We start from the raw sequence: 24695 nt of genomic DNA, 5'->3' as shown, positions 1-24695 counted from the left end.
AGTCAGTTATGTTATAGTTAAGCTAAGAAGTCGGAAGACGTCGTAGCTAGAGCCCTGGACTCCCCCTGATCGCCGCCCTTATCAGGGCCCCACGGGATCAGGCTCGAGCCAGTGGCGTGGTCCCGTGAACCAGAGCCAGTGCTCTGGGACTCCGGGTACCGAGCCCGATTACCAGTGTCGGGCCAGACAGCCTCCCCTAGCTCTTAGTGGAGGACTCAGGGGATAGGCTATGGATAGCTAGGGGTATTCCCTGAGTTATACGGGTGAGGGGGCCGCTACCCCCTCTAGTGCTGTCCTGTACTGGCAACTTGTTAAATAAATATACGTGTGCCTCAACTCCGTTGTCAAGCGTCCTCGACGGGTACTTCACAAATGCAGTAACATCCAACCATAGATAGAATTTTCAAATTATAGGAAACAAATGACACTTCTTACGCTGAGTCATCTTGATTCACCTTGAGGTTCTGAAGTTACGGAGCATATAACAGAATTCAAAATGTGGCTGTTTTTGATGTTGTTTTCCTGGATTAAATTGTCAAGTAGGTAAAACACTACGAACTTTTTATTTTATTTTACCAAGTAAGGCCAACTGAGCTATACAGCAGCCAAATACTTTAAACGCATGTTTATAAATGTGGAGTGAAAAACCGGAGGACCCGGAGACAAATCCACGCGACCACGGGGAGAGCGAACACGCAAATTCCAAAGATACAGGCGTCAAGGTTTGTATCGAACCCACGACCTCCTGTATACCAGGCGAGGCAGCTAACATCTCACCACCGTGGTGCCCAATTAGGCGAATTAGGTATGCCTTTAATCCATCATGTAATGAGTCCCAAAACGGACCTGCTTCTGATTGCCAAAACAATGTCTGGAAAACACTACTTCTGGTTGTCATTTGAACCGCTGTCCTCGGTATTGTCTGTCGGGAGCTTGCATATATGCCTTTTGTAATTGCCACGGCAGAGTGACACATTATCATTGTGAAAAAGCACTCCAGCCGTTTCTTTGCAGCTTTGCAATTGCGGCAGATTCTGAACGTTGATGGGCACGGCATTGTCTCCGCGATTTGAGTGGTGATGGTCGGCACTCGTTTCATCCAGAGACAGAGTTTCACATTTTTATTTACAAATCTGGATGTGACTTGGGCTTCTGGATTAAAGTTAAAAGTGACGAAAGGCATGAACGCCACGAGTGGTGTCTGATTGCGAAGCAGACTCCAGTGCTTGTTTGAAGGCAAGCTGCACTTGATAAATTATGGCAACTTTTTTTTTTATATGACTACTACTGTGCACAATTGCTTACATCAGTCGCCCCGTGGTGTTTCGGTGTCCACATGAAGATATTCAGGTCGACAGCGCAACCAGTGTTCACGTGGTGTTCATCAGAGTTGATGACAGGATGAAGATATTCAGGACGACAGTGCAACCAGTGTTCACGTGTGTTCATCAGAGTTGATGACAGGATGAAGATATTCAGGTCGACAGCACAACCAGTGTTCATGTGTGTTCATCAGAGTTGATGACAGCATGGAGATATTCAGGACGACAGCGCAACCAGTGTTCACGTGGTGTTCATCAGAGTTGATGACAGCATGAAGATATTCAGGACGACAGCGCAACCAGTGTTCACGTGTGTTCATCAGAGTTTATTACAGGAACTCTGCACGTGACGCACGGCACCATAATCTTTGGTTCTTTCGGTAAAGTCACGTAAAAAGAGAAAATAATACATTCAATACTAGCATACGACGTTTCGATTGCAACACAAGCAATCATCATCAGATCTAAATGAAATAGAAACACAAATCTAGTGAACTTAGAAATGTAATATAATACAACAGAGAGTCGACTCTTCCGAAAGAACCAAAGAGTAATTCCTGCAGTCACGAAAGCTCCAAATTAAGTTTGCACGGCACCTTGCCTCTCCCCTGCCTTTTCATTTTCTCTCCTGTCACAAAGAGCTCGCTTTATTGCGTACAACAGCATGTTTTTGATACGTTTTTGATACGTTTTCCAACCAGCTATGTCAGTGCTTGACGTTCACACGAATGTTTTGTGATTTCTTTGTTTCACTTTCAGTTTTGGGTGAATGAAAAAGACTACAACAAAGCCAAGCTAAAGTTACGCAGTTGGCTTTGTGGCAGGTTATCAATACTTGGCACCTGCAAACTTGTGTAAGGAATGTTGACCATCCGCCGCTTGTTCCGGGACCAATTGTAAGGAAGGAACTGAGTGCCTTATGCAACACGCAATCAAATTCGCACGCTCACGGGCTGGATCTCATTGTAAACATTTAATTAGGGCCATATAGACGAACGGTCAATTAAATAGGCTAATGCTGGCTTGCATTTCTCTGGTACAAACTGGCAGCTCTTTTGTTGCCCAACTGCAATAAAAACTATAGTATTCCTAAATGGGTAGGGTGATTGTCTTGTGAAAGCCTACCTACTCCCATTGATAAACTATAATGGACCAAGCATTTGTGCTTAATAAGATAAGCCACATGCGTTTGTAATCTCCTCGGCAAGAGCGATGGTTAATGTACTTCAGCAATCACCAGTGTGTAGGATGCCTCTGTGCATTCCCAGCTCATGAATTTAGTTAGAGAGACGTTTCCCTCTGCTGTATACATCAGAGCCACATTAATAGGAATTCAAACAATGTTCACTCTTGGCCTTGAGTTTTGCTTAACAACTATGGTGTGGAATTACAATGAGGAATGTGCATCGGAGGATATCATATGTAAACTATTTTGAAAAGTGTGTTTAGAGCACACAGCATCTTGGAACGATAAGTGACAGCCTTGGAAAGAAATCAATATTTACCCTCGGGCTTTGGTGCCTTTACATCGTGCAATGCCGCTCGGGTATTGGAGCAATGTGCGCTGCTGTTAAAGTGTTTGCGTGTACGCTTTCACGCCGCAGTGTTTACATTGATTCTTCGCGGTAACCTTGATGGAGTCCTTTACAATTAGCTTATCTCGTACAAGACCCTACAAGTTCACCTTTCGGGATACAATAGTGCATTTACGCGCAGGGGCTAACCGATTAGTTGTTTTCTTTTTACTTTGTTCTCTTGCTGCGTCCTTTGAAGTGTTCGAGTTTCCAAAAGCCCGTGATGCCAGGGCTAATGGGGCAATGAATGAGTTGAGCGTCACACCAGCAGCATCGCAAAGCGACGGACGTGTGCCGTTTGTCTGTCACTGCGTGCCACGTCAAAGCGAGGTGCAGTGAGGTATTGTCTCCTGTCACTCACGCGCTGAGTGCGCACACGTTAAAGACGCGGATGGATCTCGCGGCGCTGATTTTTCAACGGCGCTGATTTTTCAACGGCGCTGATTTTTCAACGGCGCCGTCTCATCCTCCGATTGCCTTGATATTGAGCTGTCGCTGGATTCGTTGGATATACGTAGCATTGAAAGACAATAATCTGACAAGCAAGGCATTATCTTGCAGGAAGGGAGGTCAAAATGTATTCAGAATATTAAAAGTGCACGCAGGTTCATGGTTATTGATGCCACTTGCCACAGACTTACCGATATTAATATGGAAGACATTGTGGGGGGTCTGGTGGCCACAGCGGTTAGCGCACTGCACTGTGAACCTGGTGACCTGAGTTTGATTCCCAGACACAGCTGACATTCATGGTGAGCGACATTTGAACATGCCCGGTGTGTGACCCCCCCCCCCCGCCGCCCGTCATCAGCCTGCGTTGACCAGCACAGCAGCGGCATGGTCAGACAACCCCCACACACGGACCTGGGCAGGTACGGCATTTGGAGATCATCCAAGCGATGGATTGATGGAAGAGCTGTGCGTAAAGAAATGCAACCGCCGTTACATAATTTAACAACTCTGTCGAGGTTTAATGTGAGTCTGCTGCATCTGTGTATGCACTGTACGTCGAACTTTTTTCGCCCCATACGTAGCCAACCGTGCTAAGCGGAGGTGCGGAGGGAAGGGCAAGAAACTGAACAGGAATGTGAAATTGCTCCCGTTCGCCGTACGTACGTCCATTGAACTTCTTTCGCACCGCACGTAGCGAACCGTGCTTCAGCGGGTGCGTCGCTCAATACCCCGGCGGTCGAGATGCGCCATCGCTTTACCCTCTTGCCCCATCCCACCACCGCGTGACGGGCGCTGCTTGAGAATGCGTCGCGGACGACGGCTCGCGTGCCGCGTGCCGCTTTGGTGTCACGATGCGGAGATGTGGCGCCGCCACGGTCCGGTGGCGCACACTCTCTCTCGTGTATTCCGACGCAGCTGATGTACCCCCCCCACCCCAACCGGGGCTCCAGCATGAGCCTGTCGCGCGCGCTCTCGTGCAGAACTCGGCCCTGTTGCGCGTCGTCGCCCGTGCCCAACCGTACGCCGCACGATTCCCGGCGGTTTCGTATAAAACGCGCAACTCGCCATGCACACGCCCGCATGCCAATTGGCTTGCGCGCGCGTGTCTGTGTGTGTGTATATATATTGGGGAGCGGTAGTGTAGCGGTTAGCGCGCTGCGCTATGAACCTGGCGACCCGGGTTCGATTCCCGCTCACGGCTAACACCAGTGACGATTATCTGAACCGGTCCTGGGCCTCCCCTAGGTCGACTCAGCCTTAAATGAGTACATGGTGCGGTGTGTAAACATCGCCACTGGGGAGACAAAGGCGGTCGGGCGTGGTGCTGGCCACCCACCCCCTCGTGTACCGTTCCGGCCTTCATAGGTGCTCGCTAACAGCACTTGCCCCTACAGTCTGTTAAGGCTATACGGGGGATCTTTGTATCTTTGTATATATATCGCTGCGCAGTAAAGTCCAGCAGGCATTTATATGCATCTTTGAACAGCTCTGCAGGTGGCCACAAGTTGAGGATGGGATTCTTTTTTTATTGTGCTTGCGTATGGCAGCAGTGTGTTCAGGAGTGACATTCCGGGGTGTTGAGCTCTGCCTGGCCACGAGGAGAGGGCTTCACGAGAGAGTTGCTGGATTTTTTGCAGCGCCTCCTCTAACACGTGTGAGGCTTTCGCGACCAATATTATTCATAATCAACGTTTTTGGGTTTAGATCGCCGCGTTATTTATAAATGTGTCGTAACCCTCCACCACCCGACACGGCCAATCAGTAAAAAAGTGTCACCTTGACAAAAGACAAATAGTTCACTGCCCGATGATGCTGGATGCAATTACCAACGAAACGTCGTACTCAAATTGTAAATGTTGTGGTTTCACGCTTCAACACACCGGTGGGCTAAAGTAGTGAACTATTTGTCTTTTGTCAACGTGACACTTTTTTACTGATTGGCCGTGTCGGGTGGTGGAGGGTTACGACACATAAATAACGCGATCTAAACCCAAAAACGTTGATTATGAGCGCCTCCTCTGTCGAAGAAGGGTCAGACTACAGTGGTCTACTACGTAGTGCACGGTTTTGGTTGCATAGCCACAATCGCTTGTCTTTTGTCCCGCTGCGATGATGGTATTAGTTGCCAGGATGCGATTGAAACAAAGTCACAGCGTGTCACTGTAAAATCTAATCCTTCAACTCAAACCGTCGCCAAGGAGTCTGATTAATCGGTGTACGAAATGCAGTCCTTTCAGTCGGTAGCCGCATTGCAGACAAGTTCATTCGCTCCGCATTGGAAATAGAAATATATTCATAATGAAATCGATGCGAGTGGCTGCTTCAGCCAATATCGAGGGCCACCATCACGCGAATTACAGTCGTAGGATATGTGGCACAAATGCTGCGGTGTTACACGCAGCAATTTTTGCTGGCTTCGCTCATCGCATGCTCATCGCATGCTCACGCTAGCACGCGTACAAGTGTGCGCACGGGTGGAATGAAACCAGCACGATATCTTTGCGACACAAGGGTGGGGTGATAACGGATCAAATTCACCGTCTGCACAGCTGCCACTGCATGCCCCCTGCACACGATTAAATTCCCTCGGGTTTCAAAGACTTCGGTCGAAAAAGATACAGTTCATTGTTACGGACTTTTGATAGCTGAAGTAAGGCGTTCTTCTCCCAGATAAAGATGTAATGCATGTGCTGCTGATAGTTTATTCTGCAAAAATTCCGTAGATGCTTAGTTCTGGCCACACATTTATCTCATCATAGCAATGTCTAAGAGGCAAATTATTTCATTACCGTTATTTTTCAAACTGCCCTCATACAAAAAATGAATCACGTTTGTCAATAACGCTGTGCGGCCTTTAAAGTAAAAATATACTTTAGGCAATAGTCCTTCATAGCATATCAATGATTTTATTATGTAAGTTATTGACAAATGATGGTTTTTTTGTATTGTGCTTGTGCACTACTGCTAATGCAGCTTCACCAAATAATGTTTTAGATATAAAACAAAATAATAATAATAAGCTGACGTGGTTAAACATAACCAACATTTAAGGGGCCCACCGCATAGGCAGTGGAGCAGAGGCGTGCATTAAAAACCCACCACATTCATCATTGGCATTGTCCCATAACAGGAGAGTATGGCTAGCTGGCATTTCAGGCAATATCCCTCTTCAGAGAAAAGAGAGTGCAGGAGAGATTGGTTGATGGTAACGTTGGAGATATTACTTGATACTGTGGGGCCCTAAGAAAACTGATACATTTGAACAAATTGGGCAAATTATCAATTTTTTATTGACATGACCAAGTTTTTTACTCGGCATTGTTTAACAAATTTCCTTCGGAGCAGGGAGAGGCAAAGGAGAATGCTTGCGATTTGCAGCTGGAGAAATTTCCCCTAAGACATAGTTGTTATTTTAATAATATCGGGTAAAGGCAGATGTAATAACTGTAGTGTTTTTTAAAAGTATTTTATGCCTGCACAGGTACAACCTTGCCCACCATGCACCCCCCCCCCTCCCCCACCTTAGGTTTTACACTTTTGAAATTACTTACAGATTTGTGTCGAGTTAGAGACGAGGGCATTACCTTGGGGTGAATCTTCAAAGCGTGAGCTTATGTGCCTGCGTGGCTGCATTCCATCCGGAGATGGTGCAGCGGTGTGGGATGTTAGCTGTTGTGCTCTGGCATGTGTGAGAGTGTACGCTAGAGCGTGTTCCTCCCTGCATGCTTTTTAATGTGCTGCCAAACAGCACGCGCTATTCTTACGTGGAAATCGGTGATTGTTATGGATTGACGATCGAAGCAACTGCACATAGCAGCGAGAAACTCGTGGTAACACAAAGAGTCTGGGCTGAGTGCAGACCGTCTTGTGGCATGGGGAACGCCGCTGTGTACGGGTATGCCAAATCGTGGCTCACCTCTACGAAGCGTTTGATCGGCCCGTTCTCTAATTACTCTGCCCATTCGCGATGAAAGCGAAAGCGCGGGGTGTCTTTTCTTTTTTTTGGGCTTTCGTTCAGCGTGCTCACGTTTGTGCGGAGTCGATGAAACGGAGTGCTTTCTCGTCTTATCGCAGTGGTTCACATTGCCAGCTGGCCAGCACAGACCATTTCCATTGCCAGGTGCGGTGAGGAGAGGGGTTCTAATGGGTGTGCCGTCGCAGGGGCTCGCAATTCACCACGTTTCGCCGAGTGACCGGCGAGTGCGTGCCGTGAATCATCGCTGCCATTGTGGCTGTGCGCCTTTGATTCCAATGTAAGGAAAGGTGAATGTACGTTTGTTTGCCTACATTCATACAGAAATATTCTACAGATGCTTCTTAGGCCCTACACTTAATCTCACAGAGCACATTGCGGTGTTGTTGATGCGTATGCCAAGTTGATTGGATATGCATAATGTATTAGGGTGTCTATTGCCGCCAAAGGCAGAGGGGGAACGCTTAACAAGCGTCGAAAGCATCATCTGTTCACATTTCGTGGATGGCAGTGATTTTATTGACACTGCATACCCCCACAGCAGGCTTATGCCCAGTGTTATTGTGTGTGTGTGTGCGCAGCAGACATAAAATCACACGGGTGAATGTGCGACACGTTCAGTTTTACAAAGAGATGAGGATTGACGAGTGTGTGGTGTTGGTGCACGCAACTGCTGCAGCAGTGAAGCAAATGCCGGTCGGTGAAAATAATAAATTATGCGATTTCAGTATTCTGTATATTTGATCATGATTATGTTTATTTGTACTGCATATTGTTACGTTGTATCATAAAATGTTTTGTAAATAACTACATATATTCTCTATGTTATGAACCTTAAACTAACGTGTAGCATGCTCTAATTGCTTTGAGCACGTTACATATTTAGTGTTAATATTAACTTGGCAGTCTCTGTATTACAGCAATTCCATGAACACGTTTTAATAAATTACGGTACAAAGCAGCAAATTGATCATTATCTTGCTTAAGTGTTCATTTGTTGGGAGTGTCCCTGTATGTTCAAGCAAACCCCCTAACCAAATGTTACGGTTTGTTCTAAACCACGTGGGTTGACAGGCAGCAGCAGCAGCAAGGAATATTCCGGCAACTGAACTCAAAGGGTGGTTGACAATCAAATTCAAGGCCAGAATATCCAGACAAATTGCATGCGTGAAATGAAACCCTCCAGCACATGTTTTGGGGGTTGGGCTGGGAATCTACACTTGAACGCGATATGATGGGTCTTATGACTTCCGGTGTTAGATGTTCAAACACCAAATAGACACCTATTACAAGGCGCAACGTCTTAAGACCTCTAATATTGCCATCTTCATCTTGATACTAACAACAGGGTCCCGTTGACGTGTTACTTCCGTTTGCCGTAAATGGTGGGAACATTTTAGATGCGTCATGGGACCTCCTTTGCCAGTACCAAAATATGAGAATAGGTTTTCCCCTTTATTCTGGCAGCAAAACAGCTGTGTTAAGATGTTAAAACAGCAAACTGAAACCTTTTACAAGGAATCATTTCTGCATTGTGGTTAATGCAGACATGATTCCTTGCAAAATGTTTCAGTTTGGTGTTTTAACATCTTTACACCTTATTATTTGGTTCTTTCGGTTAAGTCACGTCTAAAGATAAAATAATAAATTAAATAAAATAATAGCATACGACGTTTCGATTGCAACACAAGCAATCATCATCAGGTATAATGAAATAGCGACATAAAATCTAACCAGAAAACTATACAGACATATTAGCAGACAGATATCACCAAGATACATAGAGAGAGCAACACAGGTAACAAAGAGGAGTGATCATCTCTGTGGGGTGATCACTCCTCTTTGTTACCTGTGTTGCTCTCTCTATGTATCTTGGGGATATCTGTCTGCTAATATGTCTGTCTATAGTTTTCTGGTTAGATTTTATGTCGCTATTTCATTATACCTGATGATGATTGCTTGTGTTGCAATCGAAACGTCGTATGCTATTATTTAATTAAATTTATTATTTTATCTTTAGACGTGACTTAACCGAAAGAACCAAATAATAATTCCTGCAGTCACGAAAGTTCTAAAATTAAGATCTTTACACCTGTTTTGTTGCCAGAAAAAGGGGAAAACCTATTCTCATTTCAGATGCATATCTATTCTAATCGCACTGCACGATGCGACAAACCATACATAAGTGCAGCGATTTTCAAAGTTGGTGTTTTGGGTTTTTACAGGCACAAAGATAAGTTTTATTGGTGCAAATATCGCAGGTTCTACAGTGTCCACTTTAGAGCCGAGACGATGCTCTGGTAATGCCACGAATACATCGATTTTAAATTGTGTGCACGAAACCTCTGGCCTTGCGGATGCTGTGGTGAGTACGTTGTCCAATAGGAGGACAGCTTAGTAAGTATTTAATGAGCAATCGATTGGCCACGTTTTGTGGTCGCAATTCAAATCGCGCATCAATCCTTGATTTTTGCCATGTGGTTGATATAGTGGCCTCCAGTGGCTGCATAAGGGTCACAGTAACCAATTTTATACAACGCAAATTAACAGAAATTTCCCACACCCGCACAACTTAATACATGTATTGTAAGCATACGACTTGGTGATGTATATCCACCCCGTCGTGATAGTATGCTCATCGATACGAGGTCATCGGTGCGACCGTGGTACCACGTGGCTTGGCCTATTAAGCACGCACAGCTGCAGAGCAGCAGGAAGAGGAACACGATAATGGCCCTTAAGAAGTGAAAAGGCATTTCAAAGGGTGCTGCAAAATACGTTGAAATTGTTGTTGCTACATTGGGAAACAACTGTAACGAGATTATGGCAACATTTACAACAGCATGGATGCTTGCTTGCGTATTTATGCAGCCTTATGTATTTGAATGCATTACTAAATAAAATTACGTTAGGTTAAAATATGGTTGAATTAGACGGTACAGTATTGTTGTTTTAAAGTTAGATAATAATTTTAATGGGTTGGAATTGTGTCATTTAAAAAAACCCAAAGCCAAATGTGAATTTTTATTGTGATGTGAAACCTCTGCATTGAAGCTGAGTGTGTTTACAGCATCCGAGGGGTAATTAAATTACAATGCAGAACTCCAGTGCTGTAAATTAAATTTTACACCGTCTTGGGCAATTATAGAGCAATTAAGTAAGAATCTATTTGTCAGTACAGGCTGCTAGACACATGTTACTCCGGCAAGAAATCGCATGGGGGTTTTCTGACAAACCTCATTATGTTTCAAGCTGGTGGTATGATTTGAAATGTGTACATTTAACCACGCACCCACTTCCATCTCACAGAGTGTGCTCCATTTTCACAAACACAATTCGCTTGAATTATTGTCATCTAAAATCCCACCATGCTACAAGAAAGAGCAGGACTAATTGCCTTTGAGTTGCGGCAGTGGTGTTTTCGATACTTGTTTGTGCCAAGCAATAGGTTAAAAGAAAACGCGATTCGTCGGTATTTTTTGCACATTTTAAATGTTTCTTAAGATAGTGGTACCAGCGTTCACGTGTGGTTAGTTTTTGTAACGTTTGGCACGGAAACATTTTTATTTCCCCGTGGTGATCAATAACGTGCCGTGCAGTTTGAACTTCGAACCCACTGCCAGCAACGGGAACTGCCGACCACAGATCCATCTTATAGCGTTGCCAACAGCGAATCTTTCCTCCACAGCATGACGTTAGGTTTTCTTAAATGTTTTTCCCACCATTGGCATTCAAGCGCAGACTTGTTGCTGAACGTTGAGCGAGTATGCAGCCCATATCCTCTTAGCATGATTGATAGTTAGGGTTTTTTTTTTGGTGGTTGGATCGCGTAGGGTATAATGCACTTCGGTGATGCACCCTCAACCACTCGACTCAGCCAAACAATTCAAGTTGTCACCCAGACACAAGTGGCAATTGATTTATTTTGTATTTTTCAGCGACTCGGTACAGAATGTTGAAAAAGCGAGCAAAATTTTACTAAATATTTCTCGACTCTTTTTACTGGAGATTTCATCCAGCATCATTAGGTGGCAGCAAGAGCCCAGACCTGAAACACGAGGTATGAAATAAAACATTTTTGTAGCCTGCTTCATGCTACAGGGAGGGAAGGGTGGGTAACAGCTGTAAGGAAAAGCCATCACTGGTGATTAATCACGTGACCTTCTGAACCCACGCTGACCCTCACTGAGCATATGGTGTCAGCTATAGAGTCAATATACATTGAGTAGAACATGCAAACATGCGTGCCGCAGAGGTCTGCTTAATTAAGATACTACCTGATCAGCAGGGCGGGAGAAAAAACAATCGTGTCAGGGATATTTAACGACCCCGACACAAGCAAACGAAAGCAACAGAGCGAACGCAATGGCTAACAACTTGTAACCACAAGCATTCTGGTCATAATGGAATTAGATGCGGTACACGTTTTGTTTGTTTGTGCATTTAATACACTTCGCAATATTCAAACTGGCGGTCATCTGGATCTTTATATACGGTATATATATGGGTACATTTACAAACATGCATATAAGATCGATGCCTTGATTTGCACACTGCACTTTGAAATTAGCGACCTTAGTTTGATTCCCCGCCATAGCTAACACGATTCGCAGTGGTATCTGAACCAGTCTTAGAACACTCCCTTTCACCAACCTGCACTGACCAGTGTGGTGAAGTATGGTCAAATGACCTCCATAACCGACGCTGTGTGGAGAGGCTGTCATACAGTAATGGATTGGCAAAGGGCTGCAAATTATGTTTTATTTTTAAGGTAACATTTATTCTGCGGGGACCTTTATTGATATTGAGAGGCCTGTGTGCAATCTATAACGGCGGGAAGACAAATGCATTGTTATTTTGCAGTGCCAAGTCCTGCTGTGAGAGCATTGCAAGTTTGTTCTTAATTTCCCCTTGAAGTATTTGCCAGTAAAACATATACATCGAGGCTTTAAATCTGTTAGCGTTCACAAATGTAAGCATTGCTCAGTGCTCTCATGCTGGCTTTCATCCGAGCGCGTCACACGGATGATGCAGTGCAGTTTTTCTTCTTGCAGAAAGGTGAACTAGCTCATAATTAAGTAAATGCCACGCTACATTTGTGAAGGATACAAAATTAGCCACCGTTTCTAGATTATCGGCCGCGTACGTAGCGAACGCCAGGCGACGGTGGCTCTGCTGCACGTGGCTGCCTGCAATGCAGCACTGTGGAGGCAGCGAGGGTATGGGCACCACACTCGTACGGTAATCCACCAACCCTTGCGTGGTGGATCACCGCGCTAGTGACGTGTGGACTCCCTTCCCGCGGCGAAGTGGTGCCGTGCCCTTGCTCGCCAGGAGAAGGCGGTAGAGCAAGTGGACTTAGCGCCATCTGTTTTCACCTCGAGAGGTTTTCTGCACGTGCTCCGGTTTCGTGCCACGTGTAGTCGAAACACTCGACGTTAATTGGCTCAAGATATCTTCAAAGAAAAAACACCCACAATGCAGCAGGATCCTCCTGGGAAAAAGTTCTGTAACTCAGCGCGGCTCTTTTGGGTAATTAAGTCACACTATTTGGCGTGGAACAACACATCGATTCGTGAATTAACATCGATTTTAAGCTCACGAATACATGCTTCACACGGGTAAGATTTTCGTTTTCTTGGTTCTTTCAGTAAAGTCACGTAGAAGGGAAATAATAAAATAATAAAAATAAAACATAATAAAATAATTCTCACGACGTTTTGGCCACAACGCAAGCAGCCGTCCTCAGGTGAAGCAACAGGTCTGTCGGGAAGACGCTGAAGACGCTGTCTTCCCGACAGGCCTGTTGCTTCACCTGAGGACGGCTGCTTGCGTTGTGGCCGAAACGTCGTGAGAATTATTTAATGATGTTTTATTATTATTATTTAATTATTTCCATTCTACGTGACTTTACCGAAAGAACCAAGAAGATGAATCCCTGCAGTCACGAAAGCTTTAAATCGAAATTTAAGATTTTGGTGTTTTAGTTCACGAGAATTCCGGCGGGCGGTGGCCGCCTTATTGTAGCACCTGCAGAGGGCTTCACGGCGCTTCGTGCCTTGCCCGTCGCCTCCACTGATGCCCCCTTTTCACCCCACCCCCAATGTATACAGATACTACTGACCGTATTGTATGTATGGCGTGTAAACTATTTGACTGTCCTGGCCTGCCAGTGTGTTATTTTTTGATGGTTATTAGCCTACAAAAGAAATGTATTTTTTATTTGGTGGGGTGGGGAGGAGTAAAACAATGTTTGGGGGAGGGGGGGAAGGTCGACAATTGTTGTAAACCTTCACTATTGGAACCTCATTTGCCAGTAAAAAATATGATAATTGTTTTTTCACCCTTCTATCTGGCAACAAAACTGACACCTTTTTTACAAGGAGTCATGTTTGCATAGACCACAATACCTGCAGTCATAATGCAAACAAAAAACATAACTCTGATGATGTATGCACTGTCCTTTCGCGTCATCTGGTCCAACCCATGTGAGACTAGGCTCTAAGGAAAGCTGTCTCGGGTGTGGACCAATCAACTTCAAGGACAGTGCATACATCATCAGAGTTATGTTTTTTTTTTGCATTATGACTGCAGGTATTGTGGTCTATGCAAACATGACTCCTTGTAAAAAGGTGTCAGTTTTGTTGCCAGATAGAAGGGTAAAAAACCAATTATCATGTTGTAAACCTGTTGGATCAACTTTTTAACCCCACATCTGGGGGAAGGTGGGGGGGGTCCACTTTCTATAACTTATTGATTCAGGCCTTCTGAAAGGCTCTCTTAATTTAGTTGTCTATGATTTATTCACATGGCATCTGCAGCTACGAGTCATTGAAAGAAGGGGGTGAGGGCTGGAGGAAGGGTGGGATCATTCTACCCGAATGCTCACGTATGCATGCATTATTTTTTTAAGTCTCTGGGTAAGTTGTTTTGTCATGCAAGGCATGCAAAAGAACCAGACGTTTATAAATGCTAGCCGTGTAGGCTGATCATAAAATAAATACGTGCATCGCTCCCAATACCGGCTGCATCGATGCACAATTAATTCCAGCTTGCGCCTGTCTGTGCCCAGCATCGTATTTTCAAGGTCAATGGACAATAACGGAAAATGTCTGGGGCTTGTTTCAATATGCATTATTCCTCGTCAGATTTCAGGTCTTACTCGCCTGCATATAGCTTAGTTTCGCGCACGCTTTGCTAAACATAAGTTATTCATTGCCTCTGTGCCGCTCGCTTCATAAGCCAGGAAAATTGTGATGCGTATCCACATTTCCCCGCAAACTATTCGACTGCCCTGGCACGCCAGTGTGCTGTCGTTGCGTTATTTTTAATGATGCAAAATGCTAAAGCGCAAAGTCGTTTATTTGCCATTACTCCGGGCAGGCTCATGATTGTAATTTGGATAGGAAAATAGCACAGCTGTCGGCATCCATCAGCTGGGCTTTGTGCTGCAAAGCTGCCCTGCATGCGCCTCACAATCGGCACAGAGACAATGGGCGAGGCCCCAACGGTGGCTCATCGTATATTAGCACAATTGAAGTGTGGGATGCGCACATACATGATTATCACTCCAGCCTGCGAATGCCAAAAAAAACGATGTTGTGGCAGGTGAAGGATATGCACGGAAGGGACATGCGGGAGGGGTGGCTCAACATCGTGGGCTAAATCGGACTGAATAATGAATGCAAAATTGCAAATAGCAAATTTAAATTGGATGGTTTTATTTTTCTGCCCGCTTGTGTTGCTTGGAGAAAAAAAGTATTTAATTGAAAAATGGTTCGTGATTTGTAATCTCATTTTGTGTTCAACTTTGTGTTGGTATACCCGGCAGTCACGTGTCGTTTTGTTTGTTTAACAGTACAATTGAAATGACGTTATAATCGCGACTGTTGCCGCTGCTTAAATGACCATGAATTAAAAGCTTGTTTTCTTGTTTTCACAGCCTGAAAATTTTGATCTGAAAAACCATGTACAAAGGGTCCCATCTCAAGTACAGACGAATAAACAACGCATATGTAGGTAACCGCCATTACAGGTGAGCTTCTTGTAACATGGTTAATGTGCACTGGGTCGAGCTCAACCAGTAAACCGCACACACACGAGCCCAAAACGTTGCGCTGCTCTTTACTCAAGTGGGAGTACGCGTGGCGGTCATTGCCAGGGACTGCGAAACGCCTGGCAGGACCCTCCTGAAAATGAGTCACGAGCGAGGCTTTCCTGGGTAAACAAACATCATGATAATCATCGCGATCCACAGGCAGATAGCTCGTAAGTGTCGACTGAAAATTTCATCATTTGTTTCCACTTTCCTCTGTCTTGTGCCAATATGATCAAGTGTGTGCCACAGTTTCGATTTAAAGCTTTCGTGACTGCAGGGATTCATCTTCTTGGTTCTTTCGGTAAAGTCACGTAGAAGGAAAATAATAAAATAATAAAAATAAAACATAATAAAATAATTCTCACGACGTTTCGGCCACAACGCAAGCAGACCTGTTCTCCACCTGAAGACGGCTGCTTGCGTTGTGGCCGAAACGTCCTGAGAATTATTTTATTATGTTTTATTTTTATTATTTTATTATTTTCCTTCTACGTGACTTTATCGAAAGAACCAAGAAGATGTGTGCCACAGCTTTCTGGCACACATCTCTTATGTCGTCGTCAAGCCCCATTCTCTGTTAGGTCTTCCTCTCTTTCCGCTTCCTTAAAATGTTTTCGAACAACAACAAACTTTTAATTTTCCGTTTGTTGTCCATCCTCGATATGTGTCCAATTAGTGCCATTTTTCTTCTCATCACCACCTTCATCTTTTTTTTCACTTCTACGTTGGTCACTCTTTGGATCCAGCTTAAACATAATAGCAGTAATAATACATTAAGGTTTTAAAGACATGCGTTTCCAGTGGTGATGCAAAGTGGCACACACGATGGCACGACAATAATTACGTACAGCCCTTTGTGAACCCATTGCTGGATGAAGGAAGTTGTTTGATCACAATTCACCGCACGTGCGCGTCGGTGTTTGTTGGTGTCAAACGTGCCATTCAGATACATCGCCCCACTCACCGCTAATAATATTAGCTGTGGCGGGGGAATCGAACTCGTGTCACCAGGTTGAAAGGGTAATGCACAAGCGCCCCCTCCACCACGCCACATCTCCGCACGACGCACCGTTTGACACGACGCTTTATTTCCCTGTGGGGTGAAAGCGAGAGCCGTAGGTTGAGATTGCGTGGCGCGCGGCACGCTGGCCGCCGTCGATTGGCTCCGATGATCCGTGACGTTGGAATTCACGGCTCGCTTACCTTCACCTGGCCCGCGCAGAAGCCTGCGCCCTAACGGCGTCGTTTCTCATTCGGCTCCTTTCGTGGAACTTGCTTTTATTGTTTCCGCGCTAATTCACGCGTTTGTAATAACGCGTGTACAGTCGGAAACGTAAACTTGAATGTGGCAACGAGCCGATTTACAATGTCTTCCAGCCCATTGCCCCAGACTTAATTGCTACTCTCTGTTCCCCGGTAGCCGAGATAAATAAAAAGTTAACTTGGGCATTTTGTTTGGCTAACGAATGTTATTTTCTCTCAGCTTGGCACATTAACAGGGATATGTAAAAAAAAGAAAAAAAAGTTTTTACCATTGCCGTGGTTTTGTTTCTTCACACCAGGAGGCTTTGTAATGCCGCAAGTTTAATGCCTTGCCGAGGTTCATGAAAAAAAATCCACACACACGGCTCCGTGACGAAAAACATTACCTACGAGTAGAGGCTCATTGTCGCATACATGTTTTGAATGTCATTGCACCTCAATAAGTCTATTCCCATCAGATGTTTATAAGATCGCAGACAAGTCGCCGACTCTGAGCCTATATGACCTGTTATTGGATCATGTAATGTTATTCTCATGCTATACAAAGACAAAGATCCCCCTATAGCCTTGGCAGGCTGTTGGGGCAAGTGCTGTTAGCGAGCACCTATGAAGGCCGGCACGGCACACGAGGGGGTGGGTGGCTAGCACCACGCCCGGCCGCCTTTGTCTCCCTATTTGCGATGTTTACACACCGCACTAGGTACTCATTTGAGGTTGAGTCGACTTAGGGGAGGTCCAGAACCGGTTCAGGTAATCGTCACTGGTGTTGGCGGTGAGCGGGAATCAAACTCGGGCCGCCGGGTTCATACCGCAGCGTGCTAACTGCTACACTATCGGTCCCCACCCATATACGCCCGCACACACACTATATCATGGGGTTCATAGGCAGGTTGGTGGAGCAGTGGTACAGTGGATAGGGCACTGCATTCTGAACCTAACCGCCTGAGTTCAATTGCCGGGGATCGATGGCGAGTGATATCTGAAGCACCGGACCAGCGTGGTGAAGTACGGTCAAACAATGCCCATGATCAGCAGAGTGCAGGGAGCAACCTTCATTTAGCAGTGGATCGACAAATGGCTGTAGACAATTGGTTTAACCGTACGAATTCGATATTTGTCCTTTATGTCATCACTTGGTGCTCTGAACGCTAAAGGTGTCCTATTTGTCCTTTTGAACCTTACGTTGTTATTTTTTTTTAAATGTGTCAGTCATGAAAAACTTTGCAAGATGAAAGAGCTTCGCTAGAGATGCGGCAGTCACTCTTGAGCCATTTGTCATTTGCTCATGTGTTTGATTATGACTGAAACTACGCTTGTTCACCCAAGAGAGCGTCACTGAGTCTCAAAACTCCTTTTCAGAAGGGTCATGGCAAATGTTCCCCAGTAGGGGGGGGCGATGTTGCTGCGTGTAATCCCAATTGAGTAATTTTCAGGCACATTTTCATCATTGGGATGTTTTGCCAATACCGGTTACATCGTGTGATGTGTTTTTTTTTAATGTATGTACGTTGAACTTATTTCGCACCGTACGTAGCCAACCGTACTAATCGGAGCTGCGTAGGACAACAAACTAAAAGGGGAGAAAACCCATAAGAACCCACGCGGAATTGGAGTAGAACGTACAAATTGTGCACGGAAAGGCGCCCCGAGTTGGGCATCGCACCCATGATGTGTTTTGCCGAGAGGCACGAGCTTTTTCCGACCGAGCCATCCTGCCACACCGACGACTCGAGTGAAACTACAAGGCACTCTCGATGCATTTTGTCGCAACCTTTGGGCGGCGAGAAAGGCGCACCGCACTCGCCGTCAATGGCTGCTAATTCGTACACGCGATTCCTCGCAGTGTGTTCAAAATGTGGAATGGTGAGTGCCCCACTGAAAGGACTGTTGAACAATAACATTGAATGGATTATTTCAAATCCAATTGAGCCCGACTGGCAGACTTGTCTGGCAAGCGACTGTAAAATTGGCCACACAGAAAATAAAAAAAAAATGACAAAATGACAAAATCACTCGCATGCAGCGGCAATGCGGACGGGAGCGCTGTTTTCTTTTCACGAGGAGCCACACGCTGCCCAGTTTTATTTTCAAGGATCTCACAAAGTCATTTTGAACAACTTTTGGATGGAGGCGGGGGGGGATAAAATACAATCCATATGTTTTCTTGGCTCCGCAATGCACAGTGCCGGCCAGAGTATTGCAGATGTTGATTTGGGTTTACTATCTCGTATTTTGTGAAGTAAAACACTACGTTATTAATACCTGTGGGTTGTTGCACACTCAAAAGTTCCTGCCTGGTAGAGGAAATCTTTGCGAGTAAAAAACAACTTGTGCGTCCTTAGAGCTCATATGTTTGTTGTTGTAACTGTTGTTTTCCACGTGCCATTATTTAGTTCGCAATTTTATTACGATGTTTCTTATATTGACCTACGGCAGTTACTGACAATGAATAGAGACCAAGATCACAAAATAGAGCCGACCAAACGGCAGGGCTTTTGTTAAATGAATTTGAGAATGAACAGCGGTTATCATGCCACAAAGTTTCGATTTAAAGCTTTCGTGACTGCAGGGATTCATCTTCTTGGTTCTTTCGGTAAAGTCCCGTAGAATGGAAATAATAAAATAATAAAAATAAAACATAATAAAATAATTCTCACGACGTTTCGGCCACAACGCAAGCAGCCGTCCTCAGGTGAAGAACAGGTCTGTCAGAAAGACAGCTGAGGTCGGCTGCTTGCGTTGTGGCCGAAACGTCGTGAGAATCATTTTATAATGTTTTATTTTTATTATTTTATTATTTTCATTCTACGTGACTTTACCGAAAAGAACCAAGAAGATGCCACAAAGTGCCCGGTTTTAGTTTTGAACCGTCACTTATGGCCAGCCGTGTCACACCGGGATCCAGAACACGGACACCGACAACAAAGCAAATGGAAAGACGGGCTGAAATGTGTGCACGGAGGGATGCGAGCTTGCAATTACATAACGGGACGGCAGACGCTTCAACCGGAGGACCCATTGCAAATTTGAGACGCCATTTTGACCCTTAAAAAAACAAACATTGCTGGGCTTGGGGAATGGCACATTGCTATGGAGGGGATAGTGGCCGATGGATGAGACAGGAGATGATGTGGCAGCCAAAGGAAAGAAAAACTTGACCGAGAGTTGACCTCCGTTCAGATGGAGTGATGGGAACAGTTCCCACGGACGAGTGAGATGGATCGTGGCATTCGCAGGACTGTGAGGAATGGTGACGGGCACCTGGATGCCTTCGTCCAGCAGTTGGATAGGCCATGGCTATTGATGGTGATAAATTACAAGTGTTAAAACTATCTCGTAACACGGACAATAAATATAAGTAGACAAGCAAATACGTGCATAATGCATTATTATTATTATGTAGGGAGTCCTAATACAAAATGAAACGGAGGCACATTCCGAATGGATAAGGTCTTAAAATGCACGTAATTTTCATACAGAGTTAATGTCGAAATAAAGTAATGATGACAATCATGGCCCCATGAATGCCATCGCTGCCGATGGCATTGCGAAGTCGAATATTGCATTCACTAGCAGAGAGTTGTACCTGTAAATATCCGCCCTGAGGCCAATACAGTCTTTTGAGTTGGATATTTTTTTTTTCAGTGAGGTTGCCTTAAATGGAATTGTGTAAAGTGTTGTGCATTTTTGATGCGAAGCTCTGTGTGTGTTTTTTATGTAAATGTAATTACAGGCCAGCGATATCAGACTTTTCGTCCTGAGACGGCGGGCTAGAGATTTGATCCAGACGTCTTGTCTCCTTGCACGCCTCGAGGATGATGAAGCTACGCCTCCCGGTCCTGTTCCTCTCGCTGCTGCTCAGCGTCTTCTTGCTGCTGAGCGTCGAGTACAAGTACAGCTGGACGGGCTCCCTCGTTCGCGTCCTCGACGTGCTCGGCAACTCGTCCGTCTTCAGGCCAAAGTCGGGGTCTGCTTCCGATAAGATCAACCACGTGACGCTGTGCGGCCAACGGGGAGCGCTGCAGAACACGTCGATCATGCGCGTGCGCGACACCAAGATATTCCTGGTGTCGGCGTACCACGACCAGCGCGAGGCCGGTCAGAGCACACGCATCATCGGCATCGCCAACCGGTACGAGCCGGACATGCTCTCCTGCCACTTCTGCTGCCGGGGACACTCGGAGATCCTGACGGTCACCGCCAGCACCTACATCCACTCGGATCACTTTGACTTCCCGTACGGCACGGCCGATTTCCTGTGCATGGAGCCGCTGGACTGCGAGCCGGGACACGTGTCCGTCCAGCGCATGCGCACAATACCGGACGAGGAAGAGGCCGAGTGGGTCTTCATGCCCGTGCGAAATCGGCTCTACATGCCCCCCACCTTCACGCAGGAATTCAGCGTCTGCATCTCCACACTCTTCGGTAACTACAGCAACGTCCTGCAGTTCGTGCAGGCGATCGAAATGTACCGCATCTTGGGTGCCGGCCGCGTGACGGTGTACAACACAAGCTGCAGCTCTGAGCTGAACAAAGTGCTCCTCTACTATGTCAAGACCGGCCTCGTCGAGGTCGTCCAGTGGCCCATCACGGACTACGTGCAGGTGTCCAAAGGGTGGCACTACCCCGAGCACCCGGGCGAGCTGCACTACTACGGCCAGATAGCGGCGCTCAATGACTGTGTGTATCGGCACATGTACAGCACGCGCTACCTGGTCCTCACGGACATCGACGAAGTGATCATGCCTTTGAAGCACACAAACTGGAAGGACCTCATACAGTACTTGAACGACAAGTACGGAGCCGACATTTACATGTTCGAAAACCACGTGTTTCCCTACACGGTGTCGGAAGAGTTTGGGTCGAAGTTCCAGGCGTGGAACGCCATCCCGGGCGTCAACATCATGCGCCACATCAGACGGGAGCCGAACCAGCCGGAGGTCTTCAACCCGACCAAGATGATCCTGAACCCGCGCGCGGTGCTGCAGACGTCGGTGCACAGTACGCTCAACGCGCTGGGCATCTCGGAGACGGTGCCCGGAGACACCGCAATCATGCACCACTACCGATCGCCCGAGCAGCCCGACCTGCCGCTCGACTCGCTGGTCGTGGACCTCACGCTGTGGAGATACAATGCCACTCTGATCAGGAACGTCAACAAGGTCCTCAACAGGGTCTTCTGGAATGAGTAGGAACAACGGGCGGCGGTGGCGGCGGCGTTGATTGCCGTGTTGCGTTTTTTGCGGTCTTGCAATTTAAGTTAAACACTGGTGTTTGTGAGTTTCCGGTTTGCGAATGTGGTCAATGTATGGGACATATTTAATTGCTAATCTTATGATTGTGTTTACAGTTAAAATTTGTTATCTTAAATTTTTTCTGCATTTTAATCCACCAGGGCAAAATAGGGTTTGTATTGGTAGGTTTTATGGAAGCTAGGGAAGTTAACGGTGGTTCCAGGTTTATTTTAAACCAATCCTAATTATTTTTTATTGCTTTTGGGAGTACGACTTTGACATGTTTTCAGGTTAAAACATTAAAAATGTGGCACAAATTGATTTAAATAAATGTTCAGTGTGTATGTGCTACCAGTCTCTAATGAGCTTATTGTTTTCATGACTCGTGTCCACGGAGGATAGTCAAATCCCAGCGGATGGTGTCAGGATTTTAAAAAGTAAATCCTGTGGTGATAAACAAAAAATGTAAATACGATTTTAAACTTTGAATGAGGGATAATTTGAATGACGGGTGTGTTTTGGGCCAAATGAGCTAGTAAAGACTCACATGAAACATTACAAATAGATTCGGTAGGAATATATATTTATACATCCAAATGTATATAGTTGTATATTTGAATATGTAACGACACCAGCTGTTGATACATACAGCTCATTTTAAATTATAAAGCCGTGTTAATGTATTCCTAAACAATGCATGGAGTTGACATTTCTGAATTGTTGCATTAATTAGTTTCACGATGGATTATTCAGCAGAAATCATCATTATCACGTATTATCAATCTTGCGAACCAGTTTTGAACATATACAGCAAAATGCTATTACTATAATTAATATATTAATGTCGGAGAAGTTTTTTTTTGCTCTCAATCTGATTAAGGGCTGTGTGCCACCATCGCAGTTTAATCACTGCTGAAACATATTTCATTACTTTCAATCACACACTCATTACTAGTCCGTGACATGCCTTGCTTTTGAAAGCGATTGTGAGATACCCTATCTGTACCTTTTTTATATCGAGTTTACATCTGACTGTTTGTAAACATCTGTTTAAATTACATGCCTCTAAAATGAGTTTCTGATTTACATAAACACATGTATCTTTTTTTATTACTGATCATATGTCTTCTTTAGTCAAATGACAAACAGGTCATTTATATTTTCTCCACGACACATACCGATAGTCAATAAATGAATACATTGATAAATGAATTCATAATTGTTTCTCATATCCTCTTAAATAAATGGTACCTAGCATTTAAAACAATTCTGCGGAAAATGTACATGTGGTACATTAACCTGCAGTTTCAATTTTGAAAGGAGTGGCGTGCATTTTTTTAGAGCTCCAGGTCATGTACAACATTGAAGGTTTGGACCCATGAACATTCATCTCAAGTTGCTGAGCAGAGTGGTAAAGAGATGTACTTTTAATGGAGAACTGAGCATATGCTTGAACAGACAGTGAATTGTCTTTTCACATGTTTTCATTTTTTACTTCCACTTTGCGTGTCAGTCGCTTTGGCTGTTGGCACACAATGCCTTTTTTATTTGCTTAAAATGAAAATAAATCAATCACTCTTTGATGTGAACTACTTCTATATATGATCAATTTGTCACATTTCACAATTTTCAATGCAGAAGTTTGATGGGATATCATGCAATTTGGCTCTAATGGCTTGGGATTGAGATAAAGGAATCGAGTTGTATTCTTAGTTTCTTTGCACATTGAGGTGATGGCATTGTTGATAAGATAACGCTCTTGAACTTTGTTTGTTCAAGTTGCCCAAAACTGCTGATGACAAGTATTGTGTTTGCTGCAAGAGCACGCACGCACATTATGTCTTACTTTAAAACGAAGAAGTTCGGATTGTAATTGTTATATGTTATGGTTATTTAAATTGACAATGTTGCCATAATATATTGCTAGTTCGCTGCGTACGCACCTGCGATCTGGTTTTAACTCGGTTATATTAAGGTCACTGGCAAAATCACAAAAACAATACAAATAGTTAGGTATTAGCTATAATGGTGTGAATTGCATATTTAAAATGAATTCGAAGTTTTACATTTATTATTCGTTTTTTCATTAATTACCCCATTTTACTGAGAATATGGCAGCTGTAACAAGTATATGCCATTAAATAATCTACCTAATAAATGCCACGTGGTACGTTTGGGTGTTAAATAACTTTTTAAAAATCCACATTTATATATACATGTATAAAAAACAGAGCCTATTGAAGATTTTTTTTTACATAAAAGCAGCAGATAAGGTTTACGAACCATGCCTTTTTTTGAAATCCACAAATAACTGGAACTCATAATAACTGGACATTGAAGGCTTTTTTTTCAAAAATGCACATCATACAAAAGAGTGGTATCGATTATGCTCTAATTGACGAGGTTGCAATTACGATCACCGTTGATAACCTCAACAATTGTTGAGCAATCACTGTGTTCCATGCACGGTTGTTGATTACAGGTATCCCTCGATTTTCGAACGTTCAGTTTATGAAATTTTTGCGTGAACGAAATTGACAACAACAAAATTATGTATTCTTAGATTTTTTCCGTTAAAGTGACGTAGGTAAAAATTTTAAATTAATAAAAGTAAAATAAAATAAAAATAAAAATCACGACGTTTCGATTGCAACACAAGCAATCATCATCAGGTATAAATGAAATAGCAACAAAAAATTCTAACCAGAAAAACTATAGACAGACATATAAGCAGACAGATATCACCAAGATACATAGAGAGAGAGTAACACAGGTACA

At 44.5% G+C, this 24695-nt stretch overlaps 1 protein-coding gene across 3 annotated transcripts in view; it reads left to right on the top strand.

The window, feature by feature from the left end:
* LOC133341834 (glycosyltransferase family 92 protein F13G3.3-like) overlaps positions 1 to 24212 on the top strand; it is a 141029-nt gene extending 116817 nt beyond the window's left edge. For 2 of the 3 annotated variants that reach the window (XM_061550608.1, XM_061550607.1), the window contains exons 3-4: positions 15265 to 15357; positions 20498 to 24212. In XM_061550608.1, coding sequence (XP_061406592.1) covers positions 15290 to 15357; positions 20498 to 21875 — 1446 coding nt within the window. In that variant the 5' untranslated portion in view covers positions 15265 to 15289 and the 3' untranslated portion in view covers positions 21876 to 24212. Of the gene's footprint in view, positions 1 to 15264; positions 15358 to 20416 lie in introns of all 3 variants that reach the window. The other variant, XM_061550609.1, reaches the window with a different exon arrangement.
* The last annotated feature ends 483 nt before the right edge of the window (positions 24213 to 24695 follow it).

This window comes from Lethenteron reissneri, chromosome 12, assembly GCF_015708825.2.
Source record: "Lethenteron reissneri isolate LAM-NWPU_2019-01 chromosome 12, ASM1570882v1, whole genome shotgun sequence".
NCBI classification, from domain to species: domain Eukaryota; kingdom Metazoa; phylum Chordata; class Hyperoartia; order Petromyzontiformes; family Petromyzontidae; genus Lethenteron; species Lethenteron reissneri.
Note: the sequence above shows the minus strand (reverse complement) of the source record. Positions and strands in the feature narration are given on the sequence as shown.